The sequence below is a fragment of the Pseudopipra pipra genome, chromosome 1, assembly GCF_036250125.1.
Source record: "Pseudopipra pipra isolate bDixPip1 chromosome 1, bDixPip1.hap1, whole genome shotgun sequence".
Taxonomy (NCBI): Eukaryota; Metazoa; Chordata; class Aves; order Passeriformes; family Pipridae; genus Pseudopipra; species Pseudopipra pipra.
In genome coordinates this window covers 2,676,130-2,704,061 of record NC_087549.1, presented here as the reverse complement: position 1 = coordinate 2,704,061, position 27,932 = coordinate 2,676,130, and the positions used below count along the sequence as shown (strand labels likewise).

The 27,932-nt window shown below is 43.7% G+C and overlaps 1 protein-coding gene across 5 annotated transcripts in view; it reads right to left on the bottom strand.

The window, feature by feature from the left end:
• The window catches only part of TSNARE1 (t-SNARE domain containing 1), a 469,040-nt gene that overhangs the window by 355,555 nt on the left and 85,553 nt on the right, over positions 1 to 27,932 (bottom strand). For 4 of the 5 annotated variants that reach the window (XM_064642560.1, XM_064642873.1, XM_064642791.1 and 1 more), the window contains one exon: positions 7,475 to 7,597. In XM_064642560.1, coding sequence (XP_064498630.1) covers positions 7,475 to 7,559 — 85 coding nt within the window. In that variant the 5' untranslated portion in view covers positions 7,560 to 7,597. Of the gene's footprint in view, positions 1 to 7,474; positions 7,598 to 20,783; positions 20,902 to 27,932 lie in introns of those variants that run through there. The other variant, XM_064642714.1, reaches the window with a different exon arrangement.

Genomic DNA, 27,932 nt, shown 5'->3' with positions numbered 1-27,932 from the left:
CCAGGTTGCTCAGAGCCCCATCCAACTTGGCCTTGGACATTTCCAGGGATGGGGCAGCCACAGCTTCTCTGGGTAATCTGTGCCAGGGCCTCACCACCCTCACAGGGAAGAATTTCTTCCTAATATTTAATCTAAACCTGCCCTCCTTCAGTTTAAAATCATTGATGTCTTGTCCAGGTCTAAACACCTTACATGGGGCAAGAGCTGAGTGTTATTTTTTTTTAATAAAAATTTTCTTTGTTCTGCATCTGAGACAAGGAAAAGCTTTTGAGGGAACAACCAGAAGCGAAAAGCCTTTGAGCTGTATTAATTTCAGGAGCTGAAACTAAAGCACAGGACAGTCTTTAGGAAAATATACCCACCTGGAAAGCCATCCCAGCAGGACAGTTCCAGGTCTGAGGTTCACAGCCTGGCACCCACTGAGAAAATAAAGGAGCCACCAGCACATTCACAGAATCCCAGGATGGTTTGGGTTGGAAGGGACCTTAAAGCTCATCTGGTTCCAACCTCCCTGCCATGGGCAGGGACACCTTCCATCAGCAGCATCCATTCTGCTCTGTTGTCCCTTCCAAGGTACCTCTACCCTTAATGACAAGCAGGCTGAGGGGAGAGGATCTTAAACTATTCCTAATTCCACCATAATCACATGGAAAATGAAGCAAACTCTTCTGAGAAGATGTTTAAATGCATTTCCAGCTGAATGATGCCTAAGGAGAGGACAAGGTCTTTGATTTCTGATTTTATGTCAAAAATTGGGACCACCAGCATGATTTTTGCATTTTTACATTAAAATGGCTTTGGATGACCAAGAGCAGCAAATAAAATTGGTAGAGAAAGAAAGTTCATCTTTACCCAAGAGATTTTTGATTTGGTTTATTTTTTTAAATCCTATGAAGTTGTCAGCTCACCCTCAGATATTTCATTAAAACACTTATTTATTCCAATGGTGTGTTCTGGTTTTGCTAGTTCTATAAATAAATGCATAACCACTTAAATTTCCCGAAATACTGAGATTATAGCAAAACATTTAATATAATGTTAGAAATCCCAGAAGGGATAGGGCAGAGGTTTTCAAAACCAACAGTTTCAAAGACAATTTGTGTATTAAAGTTAATTCTCCTGGCAATTCCTTTTGCCATAAAACATGTTGTTCATTATTCTTTAATATGTTTCCCTATGTTTAGGCTTATTAATTCATTAAATCATTGCTAAGATCTCTAAGAACTGGATGTAAAACGGAGAAGATCCTCTAAATCTAGTGAAAATGGACTAAGAAAATAAATCCTTAACATTTGGAAGTCTTGCACAATAGCAAAGAAACAATATAAAATAATTCATCTGTAGATGCAACATAAAATGGGGTTTTAGGGTTGTCTAGTGAGAGAGATCATCTTATTATGATTTTTTTAGTATTGTTTGCATCTAAACTTTACCCTGCACTTTATTAATGACTTATTAAATACAACACCCAACTCCTCAACTACTGTGTCCCCATAAAATGAAGAAAATAGGACAGGACCCAAGAAGAAAAACTCAATCGTTAGGACTCTCAGAAACTTTTTACACAACATTTAACAAGCCATGGTATGGGTTTGCTCTATATAATAGAGGTAACACCACTTTCTTTGCAGTCCAGGTGGCAACCATGGAGAAATATTTGTGAACCCACCTATGATGGCAGAGAAAAGGTGCTACAGAAGGTCACATCTTCAGTCCTTCCTTCCTTGAGGGTTGGACTTGATGATCTTGGTCTTTTCCAACCTTAATGATTCCATGACTCTACACCTGACAGGACTCCATCCTAAAACACACTTTGGTTATAATGCTGAATATGATCAAGACATGGTCCAGTCCACCAGTTTAAGACTTTGATAAAACACCTCTAATACTGCACAGTAGCTTTGAATCTCCCCAAAAGATCCAACAATTTTGTTCTTGCTTTCTTTCACCGCTTTCAACCCTTTGTAACACTCCATCCTAAGGACATTTAAGTGCATGATTTTGTTCCTCACTGCTCCAGTGAGGAACAATCACCCCAACCAGACCTAGATCTCCTTCCAAACCGTTTGGACAATGCCATAAGCTACAACAACCAAGGGTTTCAAGGTTCCTTCAACAAAGTATTCCAAGTATTGGAATTAATTTGGGAAGATAAAGCAAAATTAAAGCAGTATTCAGGTCCCAATACAGCAAAAGGATGAACCACCTGCTTAATGTTAATTAACCTCAGGGGGACTCCTTGTGTAGTTCAGTTTGTTCTGTGCTTCAGCAACATCAAGATGTGAATTTGGCAGTGGATTCCTTCCCACAGTTTGACAGCAGACCCAGAGCTGCAGTGAGACCACGTGGTGGTCAGGCCACAGTGCTGATTTGTACATGAGCTTTTGAGTGAGTTTTGTCTACAGAACAGAGCTCCAGCCATGCCCATCCCACCAAAGAGGTCCCAGCTGATGTGAACATCTCCCTCCCGTGTGCCACACAAGCTCTGTGACTTTGCCAACCCAGGGCAATATCATAATGGGTATTTAAAGGACAAATCACTTTCCAAAACTGCTAGGAAAAGGGCAAAATAGGGTTCGAGAGGACAGAAGGATGGTTCATCTGCTAAGGAGGAGGTTTAGATTGGATGCTTGGGAAAAAATCTTCACTCAAAGGCTTGTCAAGCATTGGAAAAGGCTGCCCAGGGAAATGGCTGAGTCACCATCCCTGGAGGGATTTAAAAAACATGTAGATGTGTTGCTTAGCAATGTGGTTTAGTGGTGGACTTGGCAGTGTTGGATTAATGGTTGGTTTTATGATTTTAGAGGTCTTTTCCCACCTAAATGTTTCTATGATTCTATGATGGGACAGAGAGAGCATTTCCATCACTGACATGAGACCTTCCCAAGAGCTGGTTGGTGTTCCACAGAGAAAATAGTGGTAGAGGGGGGAGAGCAAAGAAAATTATAGACCCAATTCCAGGAAAAAAAATGTTAAAAAAATTCATTCCACGATTGCTAAGTATTGAGATGATAATTAGGTGACATATACCCAGAAACACTGCCAAGAACAACTTTCACTGGCCAATCTAATTTTGTTCTGTGTCAAGATAACCAACCTTATCCAACAAAAAGAAAAACTCATGTGGGATATATCTTGAGTACCACTCTGGCCAGAGTCCCACACAATAAGTCCAGGAGAAACTGCGGGAAAAATGGTCTAAATGAAGTCACAGCAAAATTAAGCAGTGACCCACCAGTCCCTTGAGCACACCTGGAAACAAGGCACTGCTGGAATATGAGATTAACCTCACCTTTTCAAATGTGGCATTTAAAGCCCCGGTTACAGGAAGGTTAATAAAATCAGTGTTAAAAATTTCCTGGCTTGTGGCATTTTAATTCAAGCTATTTAAACTCCCTGACCTATGTGTCTCCTTGTGTAAGGCAGCTTTTGTTAATTTTCCCCACAAAAAAGATGGTTTTGGGAAGATAGAATTCCTACTGCTCTATGGCATTTTGTGGCTGTTCATCTTAGAAATGGCATATTACTTAGAAAGATATTTTGAAGTTTGTTTTTTTTTAATTACTCAATTAAAAAAAATAAAACAAAAAGAAAAACAAGAACAACTATACTCCCTGCTTTCCAACATCTCCATGCAACACCACTGCACAGCTGAAATCCAGAGAAGCTCCTACATGGAAGTGGGGGAATATTTGTTTTTCCATGGATTTTGGGAAGCAAAATGAGGAGATGAAATCTGGATGTTTCTGGAGGAGGTTGTAATTCACAGCTGCTTCTGCTTCCACTTGCCACTCCACACTTTTTTCAGTGGCTGAATGACACTGTCATCCCCAAAAATTGATATACTCCAAGTAATCCTGGTGATCTCTCTTGTGATCCACCTTAGAGTGCTCCTTGGTTAAGGCTACAGAAGATTTGAGTTCTGCTGAGTTAAACTTTCTCTCCTCCCAATTCCAATAATACTACTAGTAGTAAATATTACAATAATAATAATAATAATAATAATAATAATAATAATAATAATAATAATAATAATAATAATAATAATAATAAAGTATACTTTTTCCACAAGAAATCCTGGATATCCACCCTGAAAAACAGAGTTTGAACTAGAGCTGTCTGACACCAAGGAGTCCCAGGCAAACCAGATTCCCTAAAGAACTGCCTTGGTATTCCTCCACAAACTGCTGCAAATGGAGCTGTGGAGCTCTCTAATTAGGTTGATCTCTCTAATTAGGTTGGTCAGCAAGTTTAACCTCCACATGAGGTTGAACTGATGAGGGGTTGTAAGTCCATCATCAAGTCAGTCCAGGGCCAAGGGGAACTCCTCCAAGTAATTAATCTTTCCCAGCCTGGGGAGCACATCCAGATCGAGCATAGAGGAAACAGTCCTGAGATGGACAGACAGGTATAAGGACAGAGTGGTATCACCCTTTATTAAACAAAAACACACAAAATCTAAGCCCCCTTTTCTTTGCCTTTTCATGATATTAAAGATTAATCAGTGCCACCCCCATTGTCTTTTTTGCTTCAAGATTTCAGGGTTGTCTGTTGGATACCTGAATATACCACTGGACAAGACCACTGGACAGTAAGTACCTGCAGGGATGTTGGTACTTGTTTCTATTTATTTATCAGCCATAAAGAAAAGTAGAGGCTCAGAGCACATGCAGAACATGCCCATCAAGCTCTGCCCCTGCTGTGAGCAGACACTTGGATGCCGGCGGGGAGGCCGCGCTCTTTTGTTCCAGCCATTCCATGATCTAATAAGAGGGAAGTTTTTTCTTAGCAAACCAGTCATCCATCTTCCCGAAGCAGGAGGCAGATGATTAGTGTTGCATTACCCTCTCCTGACACTTAATTAATGACAATATTTGGGGATGTTACAGCAAAAGGCATTCGACGTGTTGGTCTCCCGCAGTGAAGGGACACGAGGAGCTACAGAGGTTCAGATAAACATTGAATAGAATCACAGGATGCCAGGTTGGAAAGGGACATCCAGGATCATCTTATCCAAACTTCCTTGGCAAAAGCATGACCTAGAAAAAATCCTGCACCCCATCCAGCTGGATTTTAAAACTGTCCAACATCCAGGAATCCACCACTTCCCTGCAGAGATTATTCTAAAGGCTGTTTGTTCTCATGGCAAAAAATTTTCCTCTTGTCTGAGTGTCTGACATCTGAATCTCCCCAGGAGTAACTTTACCCATTACCCCTCCTATTTTCCATGTGACTTCTTGCAAAAAGGGAGTCTCCATCTTATTTGTAGCCACCCTTTAAATACTGGGACATGGTGACAAGGTCTCCCCTAAACCTTTTCTCAAGGTCGAATGAACCCACCTCTGATTGAGACCCACAGAAAGGAAACACCTCCAAGTTGCCTTGGCCAATGCAAACAGGTCCATCCCCTTGCAATCTTTTCCACAGGGACACCCAGCCAAGGGGCCAACCAATTTTTGCTTGCTGGGAATATCAACCCTGGAAGACCTTGGAGCTGTGTCCATTGGAATGCCACCTGAGATGATGTGTGTATGCATGGGGGGAAAAGCCAGCACTCAACTCCAAGCCATAAGCCAATGTGTTAAAAGGCTCCAGCTGGGCAGGCAACAGCCACGGTTGTTCCAAAAAAGCTGATATTTCTACACCAGCTGCTTTTTGCAACCACTGAGGGTGACTTCAGTGTCACATCAGTAACTGCCAAGGGATGGGCAAGCTGGGCACAATGAGGTATCTCTTCAAATATTTAGAGATTGCAAGTGTCTTGAGTTATTCTGTGCATTTGCATTAAAACCCAGTAGTCTTTTCACACAGCACAATAAATATTCATGTTTTTCTAACCTAAGCTACAATGCACTGAGATTCATCATTTGTCTAGTCCACATTTCAATTCTCTTTTCTCACGGTTCTTTGATTGTGCCCAAGTATCCCATTCTTCCTTGTTTTTATGCCTCTAATTTTGCCTTGTAGAATAGCCTAGAAATCACTATTTACAACTGAACAGGCAGCTCTCACTCACTTCAATACCTTCTCCCTGTTCAAAGAGGAAAATCATAATTACACTCAAACTCATAAGAAAATAGAAAACCAGAAGAAACTTCTATGCTTTTCTATGTATTTCCATCCAGGGAGAACAGCTATTTGCAAAACAAAGAAATGTTTCCCAAAGAACATTTGCAACCCTCAAAACATGAAAACCAAGTCAGGCTGCAGCAATGAACGGCACAGCTGAAACCAAAGGCCAGTGAAGAGAGGGGTGATGTTCTTTTCCCTGGGGCAAAATGATAACAGAGCCCTTGGCCATGTTAAAAGATCCCCTTTCCTGATGCTTCTGCAAAGGTCTCAACTCCCAGTTGTGTCCACATTGTAGGCTCTGCAGCCTCATCCCCCAGTGCAAGCCAGGCCCAGGACCAAAATTAAATGAAGGATGTGTCCTAGTTAACAAGACTTGCTGAAAGCCAGACTAGATTAACCCAAATCAGCCCTACAGCAATTGTCCATCTGGACTGGGGTCTGGTAAACATCTGGGCAGCTGCAGAGGTGGGATTTTTACCTCCCCATGCTGCTCAGAATTGGGCAGGATGAGACCCATCTTCCACCTCCAGCCTCGCGCCAACAGGGACAACCTCAGCACTACCCAAGTTCTGGCAAAGGATGCTTCCTACAACCTGCCAGTGTCAGGAAGAGGAGAGTCAACACCTTCAACACACAAAATCAGGAGGTTCTAACTATTAGCTGTGCTCCACATTATGGCAGTTACACAGTGAATTTGCTTTTATGAGGAGCAGGTTTGCTTTGGGGACCCTTTCAGATACACAGGTGCTTTTTCCTTTCTGCTTTACCATTTCTTGACTCCTCTGGGGCAAGGGGGGGACAGGTAAGGAGAGCACATCTGGTCTCTGCTTAAAAACTTGCCACAAGGAAAGAATCCACAGCCATTTGCAAGCCACTGTTTATGGTTTCAGCATTTCCACAGGAAGTTTTTGCTGCTGTCGTTGCCACATCCAAGCACGTTTTCCAGGTTCAAGAAGCCTCCACTCCACAGCACTCGAGTTACTGTCTGGGGGAGCACAGCCCACTGCATTTTGTACATCTCCCCATCTACTTCCACCATCATTGCATCCCAAACCAGCCCCAGATCAACCATTTAGACCAACTTATTGCAACGGTGATGGGGAGATGAAGACAGACACGAGCAGGTCTAGAGAATATTCCATATTTCTCCTTTCAATCCTCCAAAATTCCTCCAAAATCCTCATTAGTTGCAGCCTCAAACCCTGAGCACGGTAACACGTTGGGCCTCGTCACATAAATCAAACTCAAAAAGTTTGGTTTCCACCTCCGAAAATCAGTGTCAGAAATGACCCCTGGTGAGAGTTTGGTATTTACACACCAGCCACACTGAACCTGAGCAGTGAAAACTTCACTCCTTAGGGAGTCAGGGAGAATAAATTACAGCAAGGGATCGATACTTTACCGAGAGGTTGATAGCCTTGTCTCGAAGGGCCTCCAAATGGGTTCCTGCTCCCAAATCCACTCCCATCAATGGATCCATAAGACATTTTCTAGATAGTGATGGATGTGAGATTACACTTCAAACCTAAAAAACAGAGAAAAAGACAGACATAGCCATGTTAAAAGTCAGTTAAACCCCAGTAGTCGAAGAAAACAAGAGGACTAAAAGGACAAATAAAAGATACAGGGCAATCTCCAAACTCCAGGATGTCCACCTGCAAAAAATTAAAAGCACTAAAATCCAGGTCTTCTGGGCTACAAACAATCTTGGGGACAAACGAGTCATTTCACCTCCGTGTGTCTTATTTTCTCCATTGGTAGAGGGCAACTTTAATTCCTCACTGCTCACAAAGTGCTTTGAGATCCTGAGCTGGTGGGAAAGACTAAGCACTCAATCAAAAACCAGGTAATGTTGTCTTCTGGAACATTACCAGTACACAGCTGGCTGGGAGTCCATCCATCACACTGCAGTCTTGATGAGCTCTCAAAAGGGACAGTTTGTTGCTATATCATAAGCTCCTGGGCTTCCAGTAAAAATATTGGAGCCAGAGTTATTTTTCCTTGCTGGTTAAAAAAAAAAAAAATATTAAAATTAAAAAAACCTGCAAGGCCTAAGGTAGCAGCAGCAGGATGAAATCAATGCAGCACTGCCAGAAAAAGACTCCTTCATCCCCCTTCCCACCTCCCCATCCACAATGTTTTACCAGGGCCACAGAAAGCCTCCAGTATACCAACGGTGTCACAAGACTTTGATAGGAAAAATAGCTCAGCTCTAAGGCATGGAGATGGTGATGGAAAATGCTACAGGATCAAACCCAGCTACTACTTTCTTACACTAAGGCTATGAAAAAAAAAAAAACACAACCAAAAAACAAACAGATGTGACTACCACCAAAAAAAAGGTAAAAGACAGTGTGGCCTTCTGGGAGAGTCCCATGGAGAGGACACATTGATGTGAGATGACTGGGAATACCACCTGCCCCTCATGCCTTTCATCTAGGGAGTTGTTCTGACATATAAAAGTCATTTTTTGACTGAAGGAAAACCAAAATAACTCAGTCAAAAAACCACCCTCTTCAACAATCATTGCAGCACCTTTAGCGCGATGGCAGAATCACAGAATGGTTTAGGTTGGCAGGGACATTTAAAGGTCACATCATCCAATCCTACTGACATGGACAGGGGCACCTTCCAGTAGATCAGGTTGCTCAGAGCTCCATATTTCCAGGCATGTGGCATCTACCACCTCTCTGGGCAACCTGTTCCAGTGTTTCACCACCCTCACCATAAAAACAAATTCCTCATTATATCTACTCTGTGTCTACTCTCTTTCAGTTTAAAGCCGTTACCCACTACAGGCCCTGCTAAAAGGTCTGTTCCCATCTTTCCTGTAGGACCCATTTAAGTATTGAAAGGTCACAATAAGGTCTCCCTAGAGCCATCTCTTCTCCAAGGCTGAACAATCCCAACTCTCCCAGCCTGTCTGCACAGCGGAGAGCTCCATCTCTCTGATTCTTTTTGTGGCCTCCCCTGGTCCTGCTCCAATAGGTCCATGTCTTTCTTGGACTGATAGAGATGTGCAGGTGGAAGGCTGAGTGACATGAGCTGCAATGCTTTGTTCTGGGCTTGGATATTCAAACTACTCATCTCCTGGATGAGTCACTTTTCCTCTGACATGCAAAAAGCTGGGAATGGCCTCCAGTTCCTATGACACATGACCATGTGTGGCATGATGTTCTCATGTGTGGATTGATAAATACCTCAGGAAAAGGCTAAAGTCTCTTTTGGGATGCACTGGCATGGTGTACTTGCAACCATTCCTTAGGTTTGTCCTTCAGGGAAAGCAGAGCACCAGAAATTCCCAGTTCTGCACGGTACTGGGAACAGTCTAATGGCCTCAGGCACCTGTTGTACTCCATTCTCCTTTTTTCTTTCAGAGCTTCTAAACCAAGCAAAAAATCACTGCTGAGATTCGTCAGACAGGAAAACTCTTGGACTAAAAGGAATCACTCACCATCCTGCCTTAATTGGGCCAGACACATGAAAGAGGATGAAAGTGCAATCGCCTTGAGACAGCAAGGGTTGGGAGCCAAATCCATAAAAAGTGGAGAAAATCCAGAGTCCAGCTTCCCCTCCCAGCATCAGTGTACCATGTACTCACATAATTGGCCTCTGAGGCACCTCTGCAGGTGCCCCCAGGCCATACATCCCTCATTTTAGGGAAACAGCCTTGAGCCCAAACTTATAGAAGCCAAACCTGTGAGAGCCCAAGCAGCCGGAGAGAGGAGAAGTGTTTTTGTGTGTGCATTCAGGAGACAGAAAGTGGGGCCAACAAGAGGAACCAAACAGTAAACTTGTAAACCAAGGGTTTGCAAGGCACTCAACAACACAATCATCATGTCAACCCTGTAAAACTGTAACACTTTAAGCTCCATGGAAATATACTCTACAAGTTTTCTCTCTCCCAGGAGACCTTAGAGCAACTTCCAGTACCTAAAGAGGGTCTACAAGAGATGTGGAGAGGGACTTTTTAGCAGGGCTTGGAGTGATAGGACAAAGGGTGATGGCTTAAAACTGACAGAGGGGAGGTTTAGATCAGCTTTTTGGAAGAAATTCTATATTCCCAGGGTGGTGAGTCGCTGGCATGGTTATCTCAGAGAAGTTGTGGCTTGTCCCGTCCCTGGAAGTGTTATTAAAAAAGTAAAACTCAGCTCTTGTGTCATGCAAAGTTTGTACCAACTTTTGTTTAAGCTGTTCAGACAAGGAGAAGACGTCAATGATTTTAAACTGAAAGAGAGCAGGTTTAGATGAGCAATTAGGAAGAAATTCTTTCCTGGGAGGGTGGGGAGGCCCTGGCACAGGTTGCCCAGAGAAGCTGTGGCTGCCCCATCCCTGGATGTGTCCAAGGCCAGGCTGGATGGGGCTCTGAGCAACCTGGGCTAGTGGAAGGTGTCCCTGCCCATGGCAGGGAGGTGGAACTAGAGGGTCCTTAAGATCCTCTCCAACTCAAACCATTCCATGATTCTATAATGTCATGATGCAAATTCTTCATGGAAACCACAAAACAACACAAGAAACACTGGAAGATTCATCTGGGGAGTGGTGACCACAGTGGACTGGGAACAAACCTCACCTCTCCCAGATTTCATCACAAAATGCAACCCAAGACCCAGCAAAACCCTTACCTGGGAAAATATGGGCACATGGAAGACAGTCAAAAGAAAGCTTTTGGGCAGGGAAAAGGAATTATCTTTTTATTTTTACCTCCCATCATGGCTACAGATTAAATCCTCTGTAAGCGGAGATATGAGGCCACCAAACAGCCTGAAAACAGCCTCTGTACAGAGGTTTACCCTGGCCCACCCTTTCTCTTTAGAGATAAGCAAGTGGAAGCATTTGCTGCCACGACTTCCCCAGGACACAACAACAAACACAGAGTGGAAGTCTACACCATGTTGTAAAATGACTTGATTACAACTGGGCAAACGTTGCTTTGGCAAACAGTGAATGTGTCTATTTTTTCTCCAACAGAGTGGAAAGGGGAGGGGATAGAGGGAGGGCTTTTGGAGCACTCCAGATGTTTCATGTTGATTTATCCTTTTCAGAGCATGTTTCCATTTTAAAGCTTTTTCTCCTTGTAATGGAGGAAAAATAGAAAGAATTGAAAATGAAATATTTTGGTTTAGCTTAACCAACCTTTTTAGCATCAACCACCTCCCACCCCATCTTAGTAAGCTATTGAAATATTCCTTATTCACACAGCTCTGGAGTCACATTCTTACCCCACAGTAATATATTTACAGGAAAATTTAAGAGCAGATCTAAATCCCTTTAATTTGATTGGCAATAAAAGCATTTCCCTCCCCATTCCCATGGCACTTCCCAAGGCTTTTGTCTACTGCTCCTCAGGGAGACTTGTCCAATTTACTGTGAAGGCAGTTTGTACAAATTGGAACAAGCATTTCCTAACATACTAAACACAGGAAAAAAAATAAAGAAAAAGAAGAGAAAAAAAAAGAAAAAAAAAAAGAAGAAAAAAGATTTTATCACAGTTTTATCCCCATCACCTAAAATACAAATGAAGGAACAACCACAGCCAAGCCAGATTAAAAGGACGTCCATCCTACCAGAGGCATGAATTTGTATTTTAACAACATGCAACTACTTCTTGCTTGGTATATCCTGTAGAAGTCAATCATGCCATGAATAAAATAGGATGTAGCAGCTCAAGGAAAGGGTTGGTCCATGTTTCTTGGACTGGGAAGGAAATCGGCAGGTAAAACCAAGCAGGCAAAACTATTTAAGAGTTCTACATCCATCAGTCTCCATTTAGAGACACTCAGATGGGCAGTGTGAGTAACTGTAGGAATGAAAGGTGAGGTTTCAGCATGGAAGAAATTATTATTATTATTATATCAATTATTAAACTGTTCTTATCTCAATCCATTAGCTTTCGCACTTTTACCCTTCCAATTCTTTCCCACCATCCTGCTGGGGGAGGTGAGAAAGTGGATTTGTGGTGCTTAGCTCCCAGCTGGAGTTAAACCACAGCAGCACTTCAGACAAGTCAGATGTTTTTAAAGCAGAGTTAGACTGAGAAAGACATGAACACACTGGAAAGAAATGGAAAAGGAGGACAGACATGGACATATTGGAGTGAATCCACTGAAGGGCCATGAAGATGATTGAGGGATGGGAGCATCTGGTTTATGAAGAGAGGCTGAGGGAGCTAGGACTGTTCAGTCTGGAAAAGGATGTGTGTGGGGGTGGTATTCAGGTGTATAAATATCTGATGGAAAGAAGTAAATATGATGGAGTCAGACTCTTCTTGGTGGTGGCTCAGTGACAGGACAAGAGTCAATGGATTGAAACATGGGAAATTCCACTTCAAAAACTAAAAAAAGAAGCTGATTTCTGGGGGGATTTGGAGTGGCTTTTGTGCTTGTTTCGTGGTTTATGGTGAGGGTGGTCAAACATCAGCACAGGCTGCACAGAGAGGTTGTGGAGTCCCCGTCCTTATTCAAGCCCTGACTGAACATGGGCCTGAGTAACCTGCTCCAGGTGCCCCTGCTCTGAGGAGTGGGGTTGGACAAGATGAACTCCTGAGGATCTTTCCCACCTCTGGGATTCTATGATTTTCCTCCTCTGATGCCTGAAGCAACCTGAGTGCCATTCATGGCCCTCTTGGCTGATTGAGGGACAATTGCTCTGACTATTTACTAATAACTAATCTACACCTGCTCCCTTTAAGTTTAAAGCCATTAAATGCTCCCAGTGGCCTGCTGTCATAACCAAAGAACGACCTGAGTGTGGTCCACAAAGCTCTGCTCTCTCCATTTGTATTTTGAACAGCGAGCTGGATGATGGGACTGGGATGAGCCTCATCACACAGACACAGGACACCAGACAGGGAGGTTACACGGCAGCTCCGGCCTTCAGAATGATCCTAACAAATCACAAGTGATGTTCAACAAAGAAAATAAGACACTGCATAATTCAGGTCAACTGCAGGGACCTGAATTCAGTGGCAGCACAAACAGAGGATGGGGAACTGCTGGCCAGTGCTGCAGAGGAGGATGGAAAGATGCCCTGGACTTCAGGCTGAGCAGGAATTTGCAGTGACATTTCCTCTAACAGTGGCAGGCATCATCAGGGGATGTATAAATAGGATTACAATCTTTTGCACAAGGAAAGCAAACCTTTTGCTTGACCCCACACTGCAGAGTCCTCAGCTGTGGGCAACAAGCTCCAGCAAAGACTTTGTCAGAGGCTGAAGAGAGTCTAGAGGGAACTTGGAGAATGACAACATGTCAAGAGAACATAACCTGATAGGAGAGATTAAGTAAAAGGGGTTGCTTTTCCTATAGAAGACTGATGGGAAAACTTGAGCCTTCAAATTTGTGCAAGGCTGCTGAAAACAGACAGGAGGGAAACATTCTTTTCATTCCTGTTGGACAAGACATGGGAATAGCTTTAAACCAAAGCTGGAAAGATGACTGAGATATTGGGAGAGCCCAAGAGGAAGGACAGAGCACCTTTGGGAACAGGAAAAAAGGAGAAAGGTCTTTTTACACCTGGAGGTGATAAGACTGGCCAACACTGCTTGGAGTCAATACTGGGTCCAGTCCTGTTTAACATCTTCACTAACCTGCCCTCTATCAGTTTGAAGCCATTCCTCCTTGTCCTGTCACTCCATGTTCTCATCAGAAGTCCTTCTCCTGCTTTCTTGGAGCCCCGTTAGGCACTGGAAAGGGCTCTAAGGTCTCCCTGGAGACTTCACCAGGATGAACAATCCCAGCTCTCTCGGTCTGTCTCCGGAGCAGAGGAGCTCCAGCTGTCAGATCATCCTTGTGGCCTCTTCTGGACTCACTCCAGCAGCTCCACATCCTTCTTAAGTTGGGGTCCCCACAGCTGGCTGCAGTGCTCCAGTCAGGGTCTCATCAGAGTGGAACAGAGGGGCAGAATCCCCTCCCTTGACCTGCTGCTGCTGCTGCTTTTGATGTAGCCCAGGACACGTTTGGCTTTCTGGGCTGCCAGTGCACCTTGCTGGGTCATGCTGAGCTTCTCATCAACCAACACTCCCAAGTCCTTCTCCTCAGGGCTGCTCTCCACCCATTCTCTGCCAGGCCTGTGCCTGTGCATGTATTTTATTCCCAGCTCTACCTGCTGATGGAGAAATGCCCTCATTGAGGGCTTCAGAAGTGATTTAGTGATGGTGACACCTCCACTTCTGGATAACCAACTTGAGATAGATTTTTCTGAGGCTTTCCACACAGATAAAATCCTTTTACCAACCTTCTGAAGCCTGACCTTCTTCATAAAGAAAGAGCAGATCATTTCACATAAATCATCTTTACCCATCAACCTCTGCAGCCTCTGCTCAGACCAGGTCACCTCTTTCTACAAGAGCCTCTCTGAGGCTCCAGTTACTGAAGGATTAGCCCCAGCGACTCAGTTAGGAGAGCTGTGTCTTCTCAACTCTTCAACTTTGCTGTTTGATCTCTCTTCTGCCTCTTAACCTTCTCTCAGATGAACTAAACAGATTGACCTCCTTTCATTTCCCATTAGGAGACTTGTTTACACATGGACCACAAGGGAGAATACTCAGCGTTTTTTTGCTTTCCATACGGCTGACTCCATTTCATGGATGAAATGAATATATGGATAAAATGGATAAAAATGGATAGAGAGATACAGATCTCTCCTGTTGGCAGAGTACAACAGATCACAGAACAGTTTGGGTTGGAAGGCACCTTTAAAGGTCAACTAACACAGCCCCCCTGCAATAAGCAGGGACATCTTCAACCAGGACTAACTTGGTTAATATAAAAGTTTTTTGAGGGCATGAGAGAAAAGGCCATATTTGCAAAGCCTTCTGCTCCCAGAGTTGACTGTCACTGGTGTCACAGACGTGCTGCTTTTTAGCTTATCTTCTCTGGGTTTTTCACAATTATTAAAACCAAAACTCAATAAACCTTTATGCTGTTCACCTGAAAAAATTGCCTCCTGCTTGTTTCTCAAAGAGCCTGAATTCATGAACAAGCCCTGCTGTTGAATCACTTTTGTTTTGTTTTGTTTTGTTGGGGTAATTGCACAAATCCCCAAGTGCCTCATAACAGGGCTGTCAGAGGTCAGTCAGAATAGCTGGAGGGGATGACTTTCTTCTTTTTCACTCTGTGCTTCGAGGCAATTTATTCCCTTCTGGATCTTTTGTGATGTTTGTAATATTAACATCATGTTCTGGGGTGGCTTTGGGCAGGCAAGGTGAGGAAAGCAGTTCAAGGAGCTGAAGAAATGACTGGCGGGGGAGTGGTCTAGGAGCGATGGCCTGCATGGAGCAGGACTAGGGGTGCAGCAATACAGCTGCTTCCTCCCACTTTGCTTCCCAATTAAGCTTTAAAAGTGATGGAAGGTCCTTGGAGAGTGAAATCATCCCTGTCCCCACAGCCTGAGGACCTCCCTGTCTAGCCTGGGTTGACGAGACACAAAATATGACAACAAAAAACCAACAAAACCCCAGGGCATTATATCTATTATCAGACCTTGTACAAACTGAATAGACTTCCAGAAGCTTCTAGAGACACTTATGTAGCACTTGACTGGCTTGACATCACTTAGGACTGTAAACAACCTGACTCAACACCCTGAACCTGCTCCTGTCTCCCCTCCTCCAGTTGAAGCACCACAGAGCAGAACGCCCACGGCCCGAGGGCACCGTGGAGTAGGTGCAAAGGAAAACCAGCACAGATTATCCCAGAAATGAGCTGTTTCTGCTCTTCTTGACGTCTGCTAAGAAACAATGAGGAAAAAAAAAGCCTTGTTTGAGGAAAGCATCTGAGTGCTTTCCAATGGATTTAGTTTTCTTCCCCACCGTAGAGCTGCCATTGGAGATGTCTCCAGGAGCAGAGCATCTTGTCCTGGGAACAGATGCCATCAGAATAGGCTGAAAAGTCAGAGACAACAAGATAAGACATCCGTGATGTTTTATGGAGATACACACTGAGCCACAAATAGAGACAGTGGGTTCACTGTGCTCCTAATTGCAATGACACTGAGAGCTCTGGCTGTTCTCAGCACATTTGATTGCAGCCTTTGCCTAATCTCAGTCTTCAACAAGATCAGCAACACTATGCAAAGCCAACAGGAACAGTTTCTCCCTCACCCTTTCTTTCATCAGCCAGTCATTCCCAAGTTTTGCAGCCAGCAGCACTCACCAGGCACACCAGACCCTTTCCTGCCCATCAAAAGGCACCTCCGCCCCCACCAAGCTCATGATGTCTCCACCTAAGGCCTCCTATTGATGTCAGAGGACTTCAGATCAGATGGGCTGACGTGCAACAGAGAGGAGAAGGAAACCATAAGCACCAGAAGTGGGAAGGAATGGACGCCTGCAAGTCATCTGTATCCATTTCACACTACACAAATGCCAGACACGAAGAACAGAGGTAAGGAGAGCAATCTGGAAGCTGCTTGGGCTCCTTTCATGTCAGTCCCACCTGCCACTTCAATACACAGGCTCTTCTTCCACATCAACCTGACTGCACGTCTTCTCACAAGAGAACAGAAAGCAGCCTTCAAATCCTGCTCCGTGGCACCAGAGACAGGTTGCCCTCAGGCAAATGCCAAGAAGAAGGGCTGGATGTGTTTTGTTTAGCTTGAGAACCTCAGATTCATAGACCCTCCCCCCATTTAAGCTGTATGAACTTCTGAGAGCAAAACTACCTGCTGGAAAAAGTTTTTCAGTAAAAGGATCACAGACACCATGGAAAGATGGATGCCTTCCATCTTCAAAGCATGAGGCAGCACACATTGAAACAGTTTGGTGCCCCAGAGCAGCAGCCGAGTGTGATAAATGACAGTGATTGTACAAACAAGGTCAGCCCTCAGGACCCGAATGTCTTTACACCTGGAAAAGCAATCAGGCTTTCTTGATACTGAGGAATTTAAATCAAGAGAAAAGAAGGAGACAGTCTTTGGGAGACCAAAGTTGTTTTGGAGTCTGAAGACGCCGAGCTGGATGTCGCATTTCCCACTGTTCCAGACTAAATGGGTGGCAGCGCTTGGATGACTTAGTGCCAGGTCACTGTTAGCTCATCTTGATCAAGATGTGATGTCACCCTTCCTATTTTTTAAACTGACATTAATATCATGGTTAAACAACATTTCTTCTGGCTCCTGCAGGAGATGGTGATCTAGGTGATGTCTAGATGCTCCAGGCAGCTTCCAACCCTGAACTGCCTGAGTACAAATGCTCCGAAACTGTGTTGCTTCTAACCCACCAAGGGTTTTCTTTCTATTTTTTACCTTCATTGCCACCTTCTATTTGCTGTTTTGTGCCCTGTTGTCTACTTTTTGTGAACCTTGCATGTAGAACAGTCTTAATCTATCCATATGCTCGACAAACATAGGAGTATTACATATTTCAGTGAACAGCAAAATTAAATTTCCAGTCAGTTCAGAATCCAGGTTTCATCTGCCTTTTCACTGCTTACAAAAGATGAATATTAATGCCTATTTGCTGCAAGAAAAACCAGGGAGGAGGGACTCAGGAAAGAGGGAACTGGTGTCTAGTTTGCTACTCTGACGTTCGAGTAAACTTATTAATTATAAAAGATATACACGCACGAATGGACAAAGACCAGCTGCAACACACCAGGTCAGCTTAACAAAATGAGAAATGGCATTTATAAATTTATATTGGATTTCAACAGAATAGTGAAAAATGAATCTGAGGACGGCAACAAATTTTGAATCCACAGGAACACCTTGATAGACAGAGCTGAAATGCTGTGGGGTAGCACATGCAGGGAAAAATGGTGAATTAATAAAGTAATAGATCCCTAAATCCCAGGATCCTACTCCCCTATTACCAAACATGGTTTGTTTCCTATGTACCACTTCCCAAAGTAGAAATGTTGCTATTAAATGCTCACAATCAGAATACACATCAGCCTAAGGTCTCATCTGCACCAATGTTCACCACATTTTAAATAAACCTTGCAGAAGGATAAATGAGAAGCACTGTGGTCTGGTGAAGACACAGCACACAGTGGGAAATAAAGAATCTACTTCTACGTTTGGTAATGATTTGTCAAGAAACAGAAAACAACTTGATATCTCTGTTTCAGTTTTCCTACCAAGACCACAGGAGATGATGGAAGTCAGACAAGCACAGTGTAAATCAAGTCAACAGATTATAGAATCATGGAACCATTAAGGTTGGAAAAGACTTCTAAGATCGAGTCCAACCATTAACCCAACACCAGCGTGTTCACAGCCACCAAATCCCCAAGTGCCACATCCACACATCTCTTGAACACTTCCAGGGGTGGTAATTCCACCACTTCCATAGACAGCCTGTTCCAATGCCCAACCACTCTTTCAGTGAAGAAATTTTTCCTGATATCCAATCTAAACCTCCTCCAGTGGCACTTGAGGCCATTTCCTCTCATCCTGAATGTGGAGGCTGTGGAAAGGGCTGTGGAGAGGAGGGAATCAAAAAACTATCACATTGGCCATAGGATGGACAGTGGTCTCCAAAGCCTAATGTCCAGGAGAGAAAAAGATGGAAGGAAGGGCTGTGTGTTCTGCTTGGTGTTCTCTTAAAATTGTTTTGTTTCATTGAGGGTTTCTGAGATTTCTGGGGTTTGAGTTGTTTTGGGGTTTTTTTGGTTTGGTTTTTTTTGTTTGTTTGGTTGGTTTGGTTTGTTTTTTGGTGTTTGGTTTTTGATTTGTCAGTTGTTTTTTTTTTAACTGGGAACTAAAAGAAAACCAATGAGATGCTGTGCAGAAGTTTGCAAGTTTCTTTCCAGTCAGAGGTCAACACCCAGGAAGGTAAAATGAAACATATTTAAAAAAAATCAAATGTCAGTGAACGTGGACATCAGACAAACGGTGGCTTGGGACATCCCCACAGTGCCATGGAAGCAAAAGACACCTTTGAAAAGACAGAATCACAGAGTCATTCAAGTTGGAAAAGACCTCTAAGAATACTGAATGCAACTATTAACTGAACACAGTGGAAAACAGAAAGAAGGGGTCACAAGCCCACACAATCAAGGTGAGAACTAGGTATATCTCCAAATATTTCAGGGATATGGAGAGGAGAAAATAGTCAACACAATCCCGAGCAGAGACTAACTGGAACGTGGGCATGGAGACAACTACTATGTAACCACAGCCTAACTATGAAATCATTAGTCACAGAATCATTCAGGTTGGGAAAGAGCTCCAAGATCATCCAGCATAACCTGTGACCGACCCCCAACTTGTCACGAAGGCCAGAGCACTGAGTGCCACATCCAGTCATTCCTTGAACACCTCCTGGGATGGGGACTCCACCACCTCTCTGGGCAGCCCTTTCAAAGGCCTGACAGCCCTTTCAGTGAGGAAATTATTCCTGATGTCCAACTTCAACCTCTCCTGGTCCAGCTTGAGGCTGTTTCCTCTTGTCCTGTTGTAAGTGTCCTGGGAGAAGAGACCAACACACACCGGGCTACAACCTCCCTTCAGGAAATTGTAGAGAGTGAGAAAGTCCCCCCTGAGCCTCCTTTTCTCCAGACTGAGCCCCCTCAGCTCCCTCAGCCGCTCCTCATAGACCCTCTAGACCCTTCACCAGCTTTACTGCCCTTCTCTGGACATGCTCCAGCACCTCAATGTCCTCGTCTTCCCTCAAGAATAACCTCAAAGAAAGGTCAAAAAACCACTGTGGTCACATGTATTTATACACCCACGCAAAACCCACTAGGAATACTGCATCCAAACAAGCTCTCATTGCTTTTTCTTCTTTATACCAATTCTGTAGCTCATGAAGAGGTGAGGAGAGTCAGCCTGTAGCCTCTGCTGACAAGAGCCCTTCTGACATTTCTCTCCCTTGCTCTGCCCATTGTGCTTTTACAGTTACTCCACCTACGTCTCCTCACACAAGACTACAAAAGATTTCTGAACAATGGCCATGCTGGGAAATGAAGGAAAACCATGTGGCAAAAAAATCCATGTGCTCCAACAATGAGAAAATGCAGAAGGATCCTCAGGATTGCACTGGGTTCTGTGGCCACCCACCATGAATCACAGCCCAGAGTCAGCAGTGGCTGGGAGCCAATTGTCCTGCCAGATTAAAGTGAATTTGCTAAAAAACTTTTGTTGAACCTGCACTGGGTCACTGTGTATATTTGAGGAAAAACAACCATTGTCAATTTTCCAACTCATTCACTTTTGCCAAGACCCCTCACTGATGGAGAACATGGTTGCTCCCTTAATTCTTTCGAGTGGTTTTTAAATATCCCATCAATCTGCTGTTCACAGAAGGACTTTCTGCCTGTGTTTTTAAACCACAACACAATCTCCCTGAGGCAGGAGGAAGGGTGGACACCTAGACTGGCTGTACTTCAACTTCCCCCCTCCTCAAATAAATGAAAAAATTAATGGTTTTTAAAGCAAAGGATGCTCCACAGTGGGAGCAAAATCACAGGCAGGCAAGGAATTGCTGGCATTGTTTGTAACAAGGCAACAGGATGAAAATTAAGCAACATGGACTGAAGAACAAGCAATTGAGACGTTTTTGACCACAGACATTCACAAGAGGGATGCAGCAGAAAAACACAGCAACAAATTTGCCCAAATCCTAGGAAAACACAACTAACAACCATCCTCATCTGCCAGGGAGGGGAGGCTCTTCACGATGGAGCGAAGCCTCCTGGCACAATTCCTGCCTTCAGCAGAGTAGGGCAGGCAAGTGCAGGATTAGCATAGCAGAAGAAAAGAGATTTCACCTCGTTTGAAGGCTCTCAGGCAAGGATGACAAGACAGAGAACACGAAGCATCTGGATGTGTAAATATGTGCTGTCAAAGGAGCTTCTCTTCTCCAGACCAGCTCCACTCACAAAGGAGCGACAGATCACAGCACGTGGCAGCCTGGGGAGCACTAAACTCATCTCCTTCCTATCCTTCTTTCACCCTGAGGACAAATATTTTGGGGTAGCCACAAAGTCGTACGGGTCAGGTCTGCTCTGCCACAGCCCCTAATCAGTTATGAACCGGAGACCATATTTCAGCCCTATTTCAGCTCATTTCCCAGCTTTGTTCACATTGCAGGACTCCTCCTTCCTGCTGATAAGCTCCTGTAGCACATGATGGCACCAAAGGGAACCAAGTGCAAATATCAAGGAGAAAAAGCAGCTTCTCTTCAGCGCGTGACTCATGCGAGAAGAACTTCAAGCCCTGAAGGAGCCAAAGCAAACCAGCTGACTGGCAAACCCTGGACAGGAGGGGAAAATTGCCCTTAAAAACACAGACTGCATTTTTTTTGCTGTTGGTATTTTTTAGGCAATTATCCATATATAAGACCCTGGTGAAGGCAGGACACACAGCGGGGGATGTAAAGGTCCAAATATAAGTGCCAAGTGCCCTCTCAGGTGCCCTGTGAGGCGTGTGTGGGGATGGCAGACCTGTCTGGTGATGCACAGCCTTCTGGGCTGGCAGAAGAGTGGGAACTGCCTCCAAATTAAGGCATCTAAATCACAGAATTTTTTGGGCTGGAAAGACCTTTAAGATCATTCAGTCCAACCATTAACCCGGCACTGACAAGCCCACCAATAAACATGTCCCCAAGTGCCACATCTACATGTCTTTTAAATCCCTCCTGGGATGGTGACTTCACCACTGCCCTGGGAAACCTGTTCCAGTGCTTGACAACTCTTTCAGTGAAGAAATTTTCCCTAATATCCAATCTAAACCTGCCCTGGCACAACTTGATGGCATTTTCTCTTGTCCTATCACATGTTGCTCGGAAGAAGAGACTGACATTCACTTCTCAGTGTCTGCAAAAGGTATCTGAGCACCTGCAGCTACTGGGAGAGACTTAAGTCAGTACAGTCAGTGAAGGCTGGAGAGCAAGCCAAAATACACAGGAGGTGCCTATTTTTCAGCAGAGAGGGAGTGGAGAAGAGGGCAGCTCCTAGAAAGCATAAACATAACACAGATGAAAAAGAAACCCTTAAAATTTACCTTTAAATTTATCATTATCACCACTCTTTTCCATGATTTATCTCATTCTGCCACTTTCTTCCTAATGCAGTAGAAGAACTAAAGAGGTGAGGTCATGTCAGATAGGGAAAAGAATATTGGAGTGGTGGAAAAGCCCATAAAATAACACCCTGTGAATTCCCAAGTCATCTGGAAAAGGCAAAACATCCCTTCTTTTTCCACTGCACGAACTGGGGTGTAAGGAAGCAAATCCAGGAGACAGGACTGAAAGAAAGGAGATACTCCTCCATGTAAAGACTAAGTAAGCAAGAACTTCATTTCATGGGCTGTTGTGCATCCTGAAATCTTACGCGGGCTTAAAAATGCAACAGGCCTATAAAAAGAAGAAGGAGGGAAAAAAAGAAAGAATAGAAATACATTGTGTGGGATTAAATGTACCACCTCTGACTGAAGAAACTTGGGAAAACACTGGGAGAAGCCCTTTCTGCGCTCTTCTCATGCTCTTTGCAAACCAGCCAAACTAATCACATAACAGGACTAATTTTGGTTCATTTTGCACAGACACATCTCTGTCCTGACCCAGTTTGTCTCTTCACATGACAATTTCAGAAGGAAATCCTTCAGCAAAAATGCAGAACAGGACAGTTCAAGAGCTGCCAGGATACTTGAAATTCGCCTCTTCTGGTCAGCTGCTGTGTCTTGCCTCTTTCCATGACCATGATGACTGTGCCCTCCACTCAATCCCAGTAACCTGGACCTACAAACAAGGTTAGACACAACCCCAAGGGCCATATTTGAAGACAACCAGATCTCCATCACCCAACAGTGAAAAGAAAGGAGAAAGGAGAAAGCAAGAGCATCACCAGAGGCCTGTCATGTATCAAGGGTTCACAGCTGAGCTTCCTTTTGAATTCAGGAAGGCTCAAACCTAAATCCATCAGTGCATTTATGAAGGTAAACACTCTCTGGAGACTGAAGTCAGGAACAGGCTCAAGGAACTAACAGGTGCCAAGTTCACACCTGATGAGGGGCGTGAAAAAGATGCCTCTGTGTTGTGCTTCATTTTACTGCTTTTAACAAAAATACTGTAATTATGTTGTGTAATTACATCCCTATAAGGGATGAATGTGAATTAAGGTGGTTATGAGGTATAAAAATAGTTAGGTCCCAGTAGGGTGAGGTGAGAGACAGACCCTGTTCTGCTGTTCCTGCTCGCAGCCAGGGATGGTGATGCCCACAGCACTTCCATCCCACTGGCATTCCCATTACACCATTCCACAGAGCTGCAATACTGAGTAGAAATACAGACTCCCACACAGGATTTTTTTTTTTTATTCTCCATCCAAGCCTTTCTAATCTCACTGGTGCAGTTTTTTTATTGTTTGGTGGGTGTTTTTAGTGACTTGACCCTATGTAAACAACAGGATCCACATTTGAGAATTGTTTCCTCTTGCTCTTTTCAGCCAGACAGCCAGGTTTTTAACTTTTTTTTTTTTTTTTTTTTTTGTCTCAGAAGCCTTTTTCAGCCTGAAGAAAGCACTATTCTGAAAATGAAATAAATAAATACTAAAAGGAAGGAGACTGTAATGGAGTTGGGACATGGACCAAAAGAACTTGTATTTCCAATGTTCTTTTGCACCGTTTGCTTGTGTTACATTCAAAGCTTTGGGAAACCATCCAAAGCTATACAGATAGAAAATAATCCATGGAAATTACAGCTGCAAGGTGCCAGTGACAGCAGAAAGGGTTTTGATGGGGAAAAGGAAACTGAAAATTCAAGGACGAGGTAAAAAGAATGGAATGGCTTATGCAGAGAAATGTCCAAAAAAGAAACGGTGAAGTGAGGAGATTTGTCACCACCACTCCCAAAAAATAAAGTGACAAAGACAATGAAAGAAGCCCTGTGCAAAAATGAATTGGACAAGAGTTGGAGGACTTTTCATCCTTCCCACAGGTTTTTACTTCCCCATTTATTTCAGTGGAGGGTTTAGGAGACCTCTAATGGGTTTGGCCACTTCCCTCCCCATGTGAATAAACCACAGGAAAGTCCAAGCTCCTGAAAGCAAGGGAAAGATGAATGAACTGGAGACCACACAGGCCTTCAGACCAGGCATAAAATATTCAGCTAAACCAGTCACAGTCATAGGGCAAAGCTCCCCAGCTTGGATCTTCCCAAGGAGCACAAGGTCCACGTCCACTCCAATCTCCCCTGAAGGGTTGAACCTTTTTGGAGAGCTCTTAGAGGAGCCTGGAGGGAGGGAATGTGGTGGCTGGTGAGTCCCCAGAGCCCATAAAGCTCTTCTGAAGACACATCACACAGAGTCCAAGGACACCTCTCTGTTTCCGAAACCACTCACAAGCTCATGGCTCCTCCTCTCTGGCATTTTTACAAGGGCATGGACTGCCAGGACAAGGGGGAATGGCTTCAAACTGAAAGAAGGCAGGTTTAGATTCGATATGAGGAAGAAATTCTTTACTGTGAGGATGAGGAGGCCCTTGAAAAGGTTGCCCAGAAAACTTGTGGCTGCCCCATCCCTGGAAGTGTTCAAGGCCAGGTTGGATGGGGCTTGGAGCAACCTGGGATAGTGGAAGGTGACCCTGCCCATGGCAGGGGGTTAGAACTGAATGAGTTTCAAGGTATCCTCCTACCCAAACCATTCTATGATTCTATGATTGGTATTCCCCTTGATAAATAACCTGATTAAATCACATTTAACTTGAAAAAAATATTACTCAAAAGACACGTCAGCTCCATAAAGATGAAAACCCTCTTTAAATTTAAAGAAGATAGAAAAGCTTATCCATTGTACCTTTCAAATCAACCCCCAATTTCACTATTAGGAAGAAAATAAAAACACTGCAACTGGAGCATAAAGGAAATAGTTTAAGGTCAAATGAAACCACAAACAATTCAGGCAATTAAGATCATGGGAGCACTGGGAGAGTGCAGGGAGTTGTGTCTAATGGGTTCGTTCCACAATGAGATCAGATATATTTATTCAAATTGAGCAGTGCCTCCCTCTTTTTGCTGCCTTAATCCAAGGAGTAAATATTTTCCACAAAAGGTATGAGAATCTGGCCCTTAATGATGCCATGCCCATAAAAATCTGAAGGTAATCTTGTTATTTCAACTAAGTATCATAAAAGCCTCCATCAATTAAAATCTGCCAGGCAATGTACATATTGCAGATGTTTCGGAATAAATTGGTTCAGTGCAGAACAGAGTGTGTGAAACCCCAGCAGGGAGGGATATTCCCACCTTAAGCTTCTCTAAAGAAACACATGCCTGTAACAGGCAATTATTTTGCAGGGAAGCGTTTTAAAATCCATTTTCCAATAGTTCAAAAAGTTGAGACGCTCTCTGCAGATAAAATTAAGAGAAAATATGAAAGAACTGAAAGGCTAAAAAAAGAAATCAGGTCCAGATGGATCCCCGGTTGAATTCTATAAAATATTTACAGATCTTCTGTCACCAAAACTTACGTTTCTTTTTGATGAAGTGGAAACCAAAGGCTCTCCACCTGTTTTGTTTTTATTTTTTGCTTTTAAACCCTTCAGGGAAGATATAATTATGTTATTTAGGAAAAAAAATAAAATTAAAAAAAAACCCAACAAATAGGAGAAAAACTCCCAAACCCAACAGATTTTAATCTCAGCTGTAATTACTGTAGGTGACTCCAATTAATCAATGTTGATTCTAAAATTCCACAAAAAAGAGATATTGTCCCTTGTGTTTAATTTACCCCAAAGTTGTTCCCTATATTTCAAGTTCAAGAGTTTGATCATTTAAACAGGCTTAGCTCGGATAAGCACAGCCTGATACCACCATCACTCACATAATGAATTAACAGCCCAGTTCCATGACAGTGCTGTCTCTAGATACCAAAAGATGCTTCATCATGTGTCATAAGGGTAAAATATCCTCTTTTTCATTTAAGATCAGCTAAAAAGTTCTCAGTTTTCTGCTCCTAAATCTGTATGTTCCATTTGCCAACATCCAGACTGACAGAGCTCAGCTCCCCGAGGAGGAGGGAGCAGTTTATTTAGACTGATTTTATATTTGTTGTGCTCCTGTGGATGATGGAGCAGAGGAACATGGAGTGGCCTTTAAACTGTAAATAATCCTGTTGGTCCAGGCAGGACTTTTGGAGAAGGACGTGACTGAGCACCAGCAACAACCTCAGTAATTAAACCCTTTTCTTTTCCCAGGATGTGCATCCAGGCAGTGCCTGGTACCTGTGGATTTGATGTAAAAGGTAACAAGGTGAAGGCAGTGGGATGAAATCAGGGGATAAAGGTCCAGCTCATGGCTCTCAGATTTTTTGCTCAAGGCTGTGCAACTTGTTCCTCTTCCCTGCCTCCAGGAAAGGAGCTAAAGATCTTAAAACATGAATTCCTTCTGTAACAATCATAGAATCATTTAGATTGGAAAAGGTCTTTAAGATAATCGAGTCCAAGCCTTCCCCCAGCACTGACAAGGCCACCACTAAACTATGTCCCTAAGCACCACATCTACACATCTTTTAAATCTCTCCAGGCTTGGTGACTCAATCCCATCCCTGGGTAGCCTCTGCCAGTGCTTTACAGCCATTTTGGTGAAGAAATCTTTTCTAATGCACGTGTCAAAAATGAATTTTGGTCTTTTTTGGGTGTTTTTAGCTCTAGGCAACACAAAGAATTATCTCCACTCATCTATTTGCAGATTAAAAGGGAAAAAAACAAGCAAACAAGCAAAACCCACCACATCATGATCTGCTTCCAAACCCATTTCACCTGTTACAACATAAGGAATTACATTAGATGTTGGGGGTGTATCCCATCATTTTTAAGCTGATCTGGGATTCATTGCTGGATGCAGCATTATGCTTTTTACAAGCAAAATAAGAGACTACATAATGATTTGGTTTCCACTGGATGTTGACTTGCTAAGCACTACAATTAATTCAAATTAGCATGTTGCCCTTCCTTTCCCTTCACACTTTCAGAAATGTCTCTCTAAACCAATCTATGATTACCAGTCATACATAAAAGCTTCAGAAAAACACTCCTCCACAAGCATATGGCAGAGAAAACTTGTCCAGCGTTGCAGGACTCTCATGGCATTTATCTCGAGGAAGGTATTACACAGGCACAGAGATGTCTGTACACATTGGCTTCACTCGGGAAGGCACAGAGCTGTTCCTTATCCCATTATGGCAGGCCCTGTATCCTTAGGAGAGCATCCTCCTCCCACAGATGCTTCAGACAGATGAGGACTGGGATTAGTTATCCAGGATCTGAGTTGTAACACCCATCCTTAAAGCCAAGGTTGTGCTTTCTAGGAGCTGTACTAGACCTCAGGCGCACACCATGGCAACCAGATTCGAGTGCACTTCTTCAAAACCATCTCTTAGTAAAAAAAAAAAAGGGAGGGGGGTGAATAGCAGCAAGTTTAACTGAGCACTTTTGTGAACAGCATAATTCACAGAATCAGTTAGGTTGGAAAAGACCTCCAAGATCATCAAGTCCAACCTGTGACTGATCTTCACCTTGTCAACCAGCCCAGAGCACTGAGTGCCACGTCCAGTCACTTCTTGAACACCTCCATGGATGGAGACTCCAAACTTCCCTGGGCAGCTCCTTCAATGCCTGACCACCTTTCCAGGAAGAAATTACTCCCGCTGTCCAACCTGAACCTCCCCTGGTGCAGCCTTAGGCCGTTTCCTCTTGTCCTGTTGCAAGTTGCCTGAGAGAAGAGACTAACCCCCACCCAGCCACAACCTCCTCTCAGGGAGCTGTAGAGAGTGAGAAAGTCCCCCCTGAGCCTCCTTTTATCCAGGCTGAGTCCTCCTCAGCTCCCTCAGCTGCTCCTCATATGCCTCACTCTCTAAACCCTTCCCCAGTTCTGTTTGCCTTCTCTGGCCCTGTTCCAGCCCCTCAATACCCTTCCTGAACTG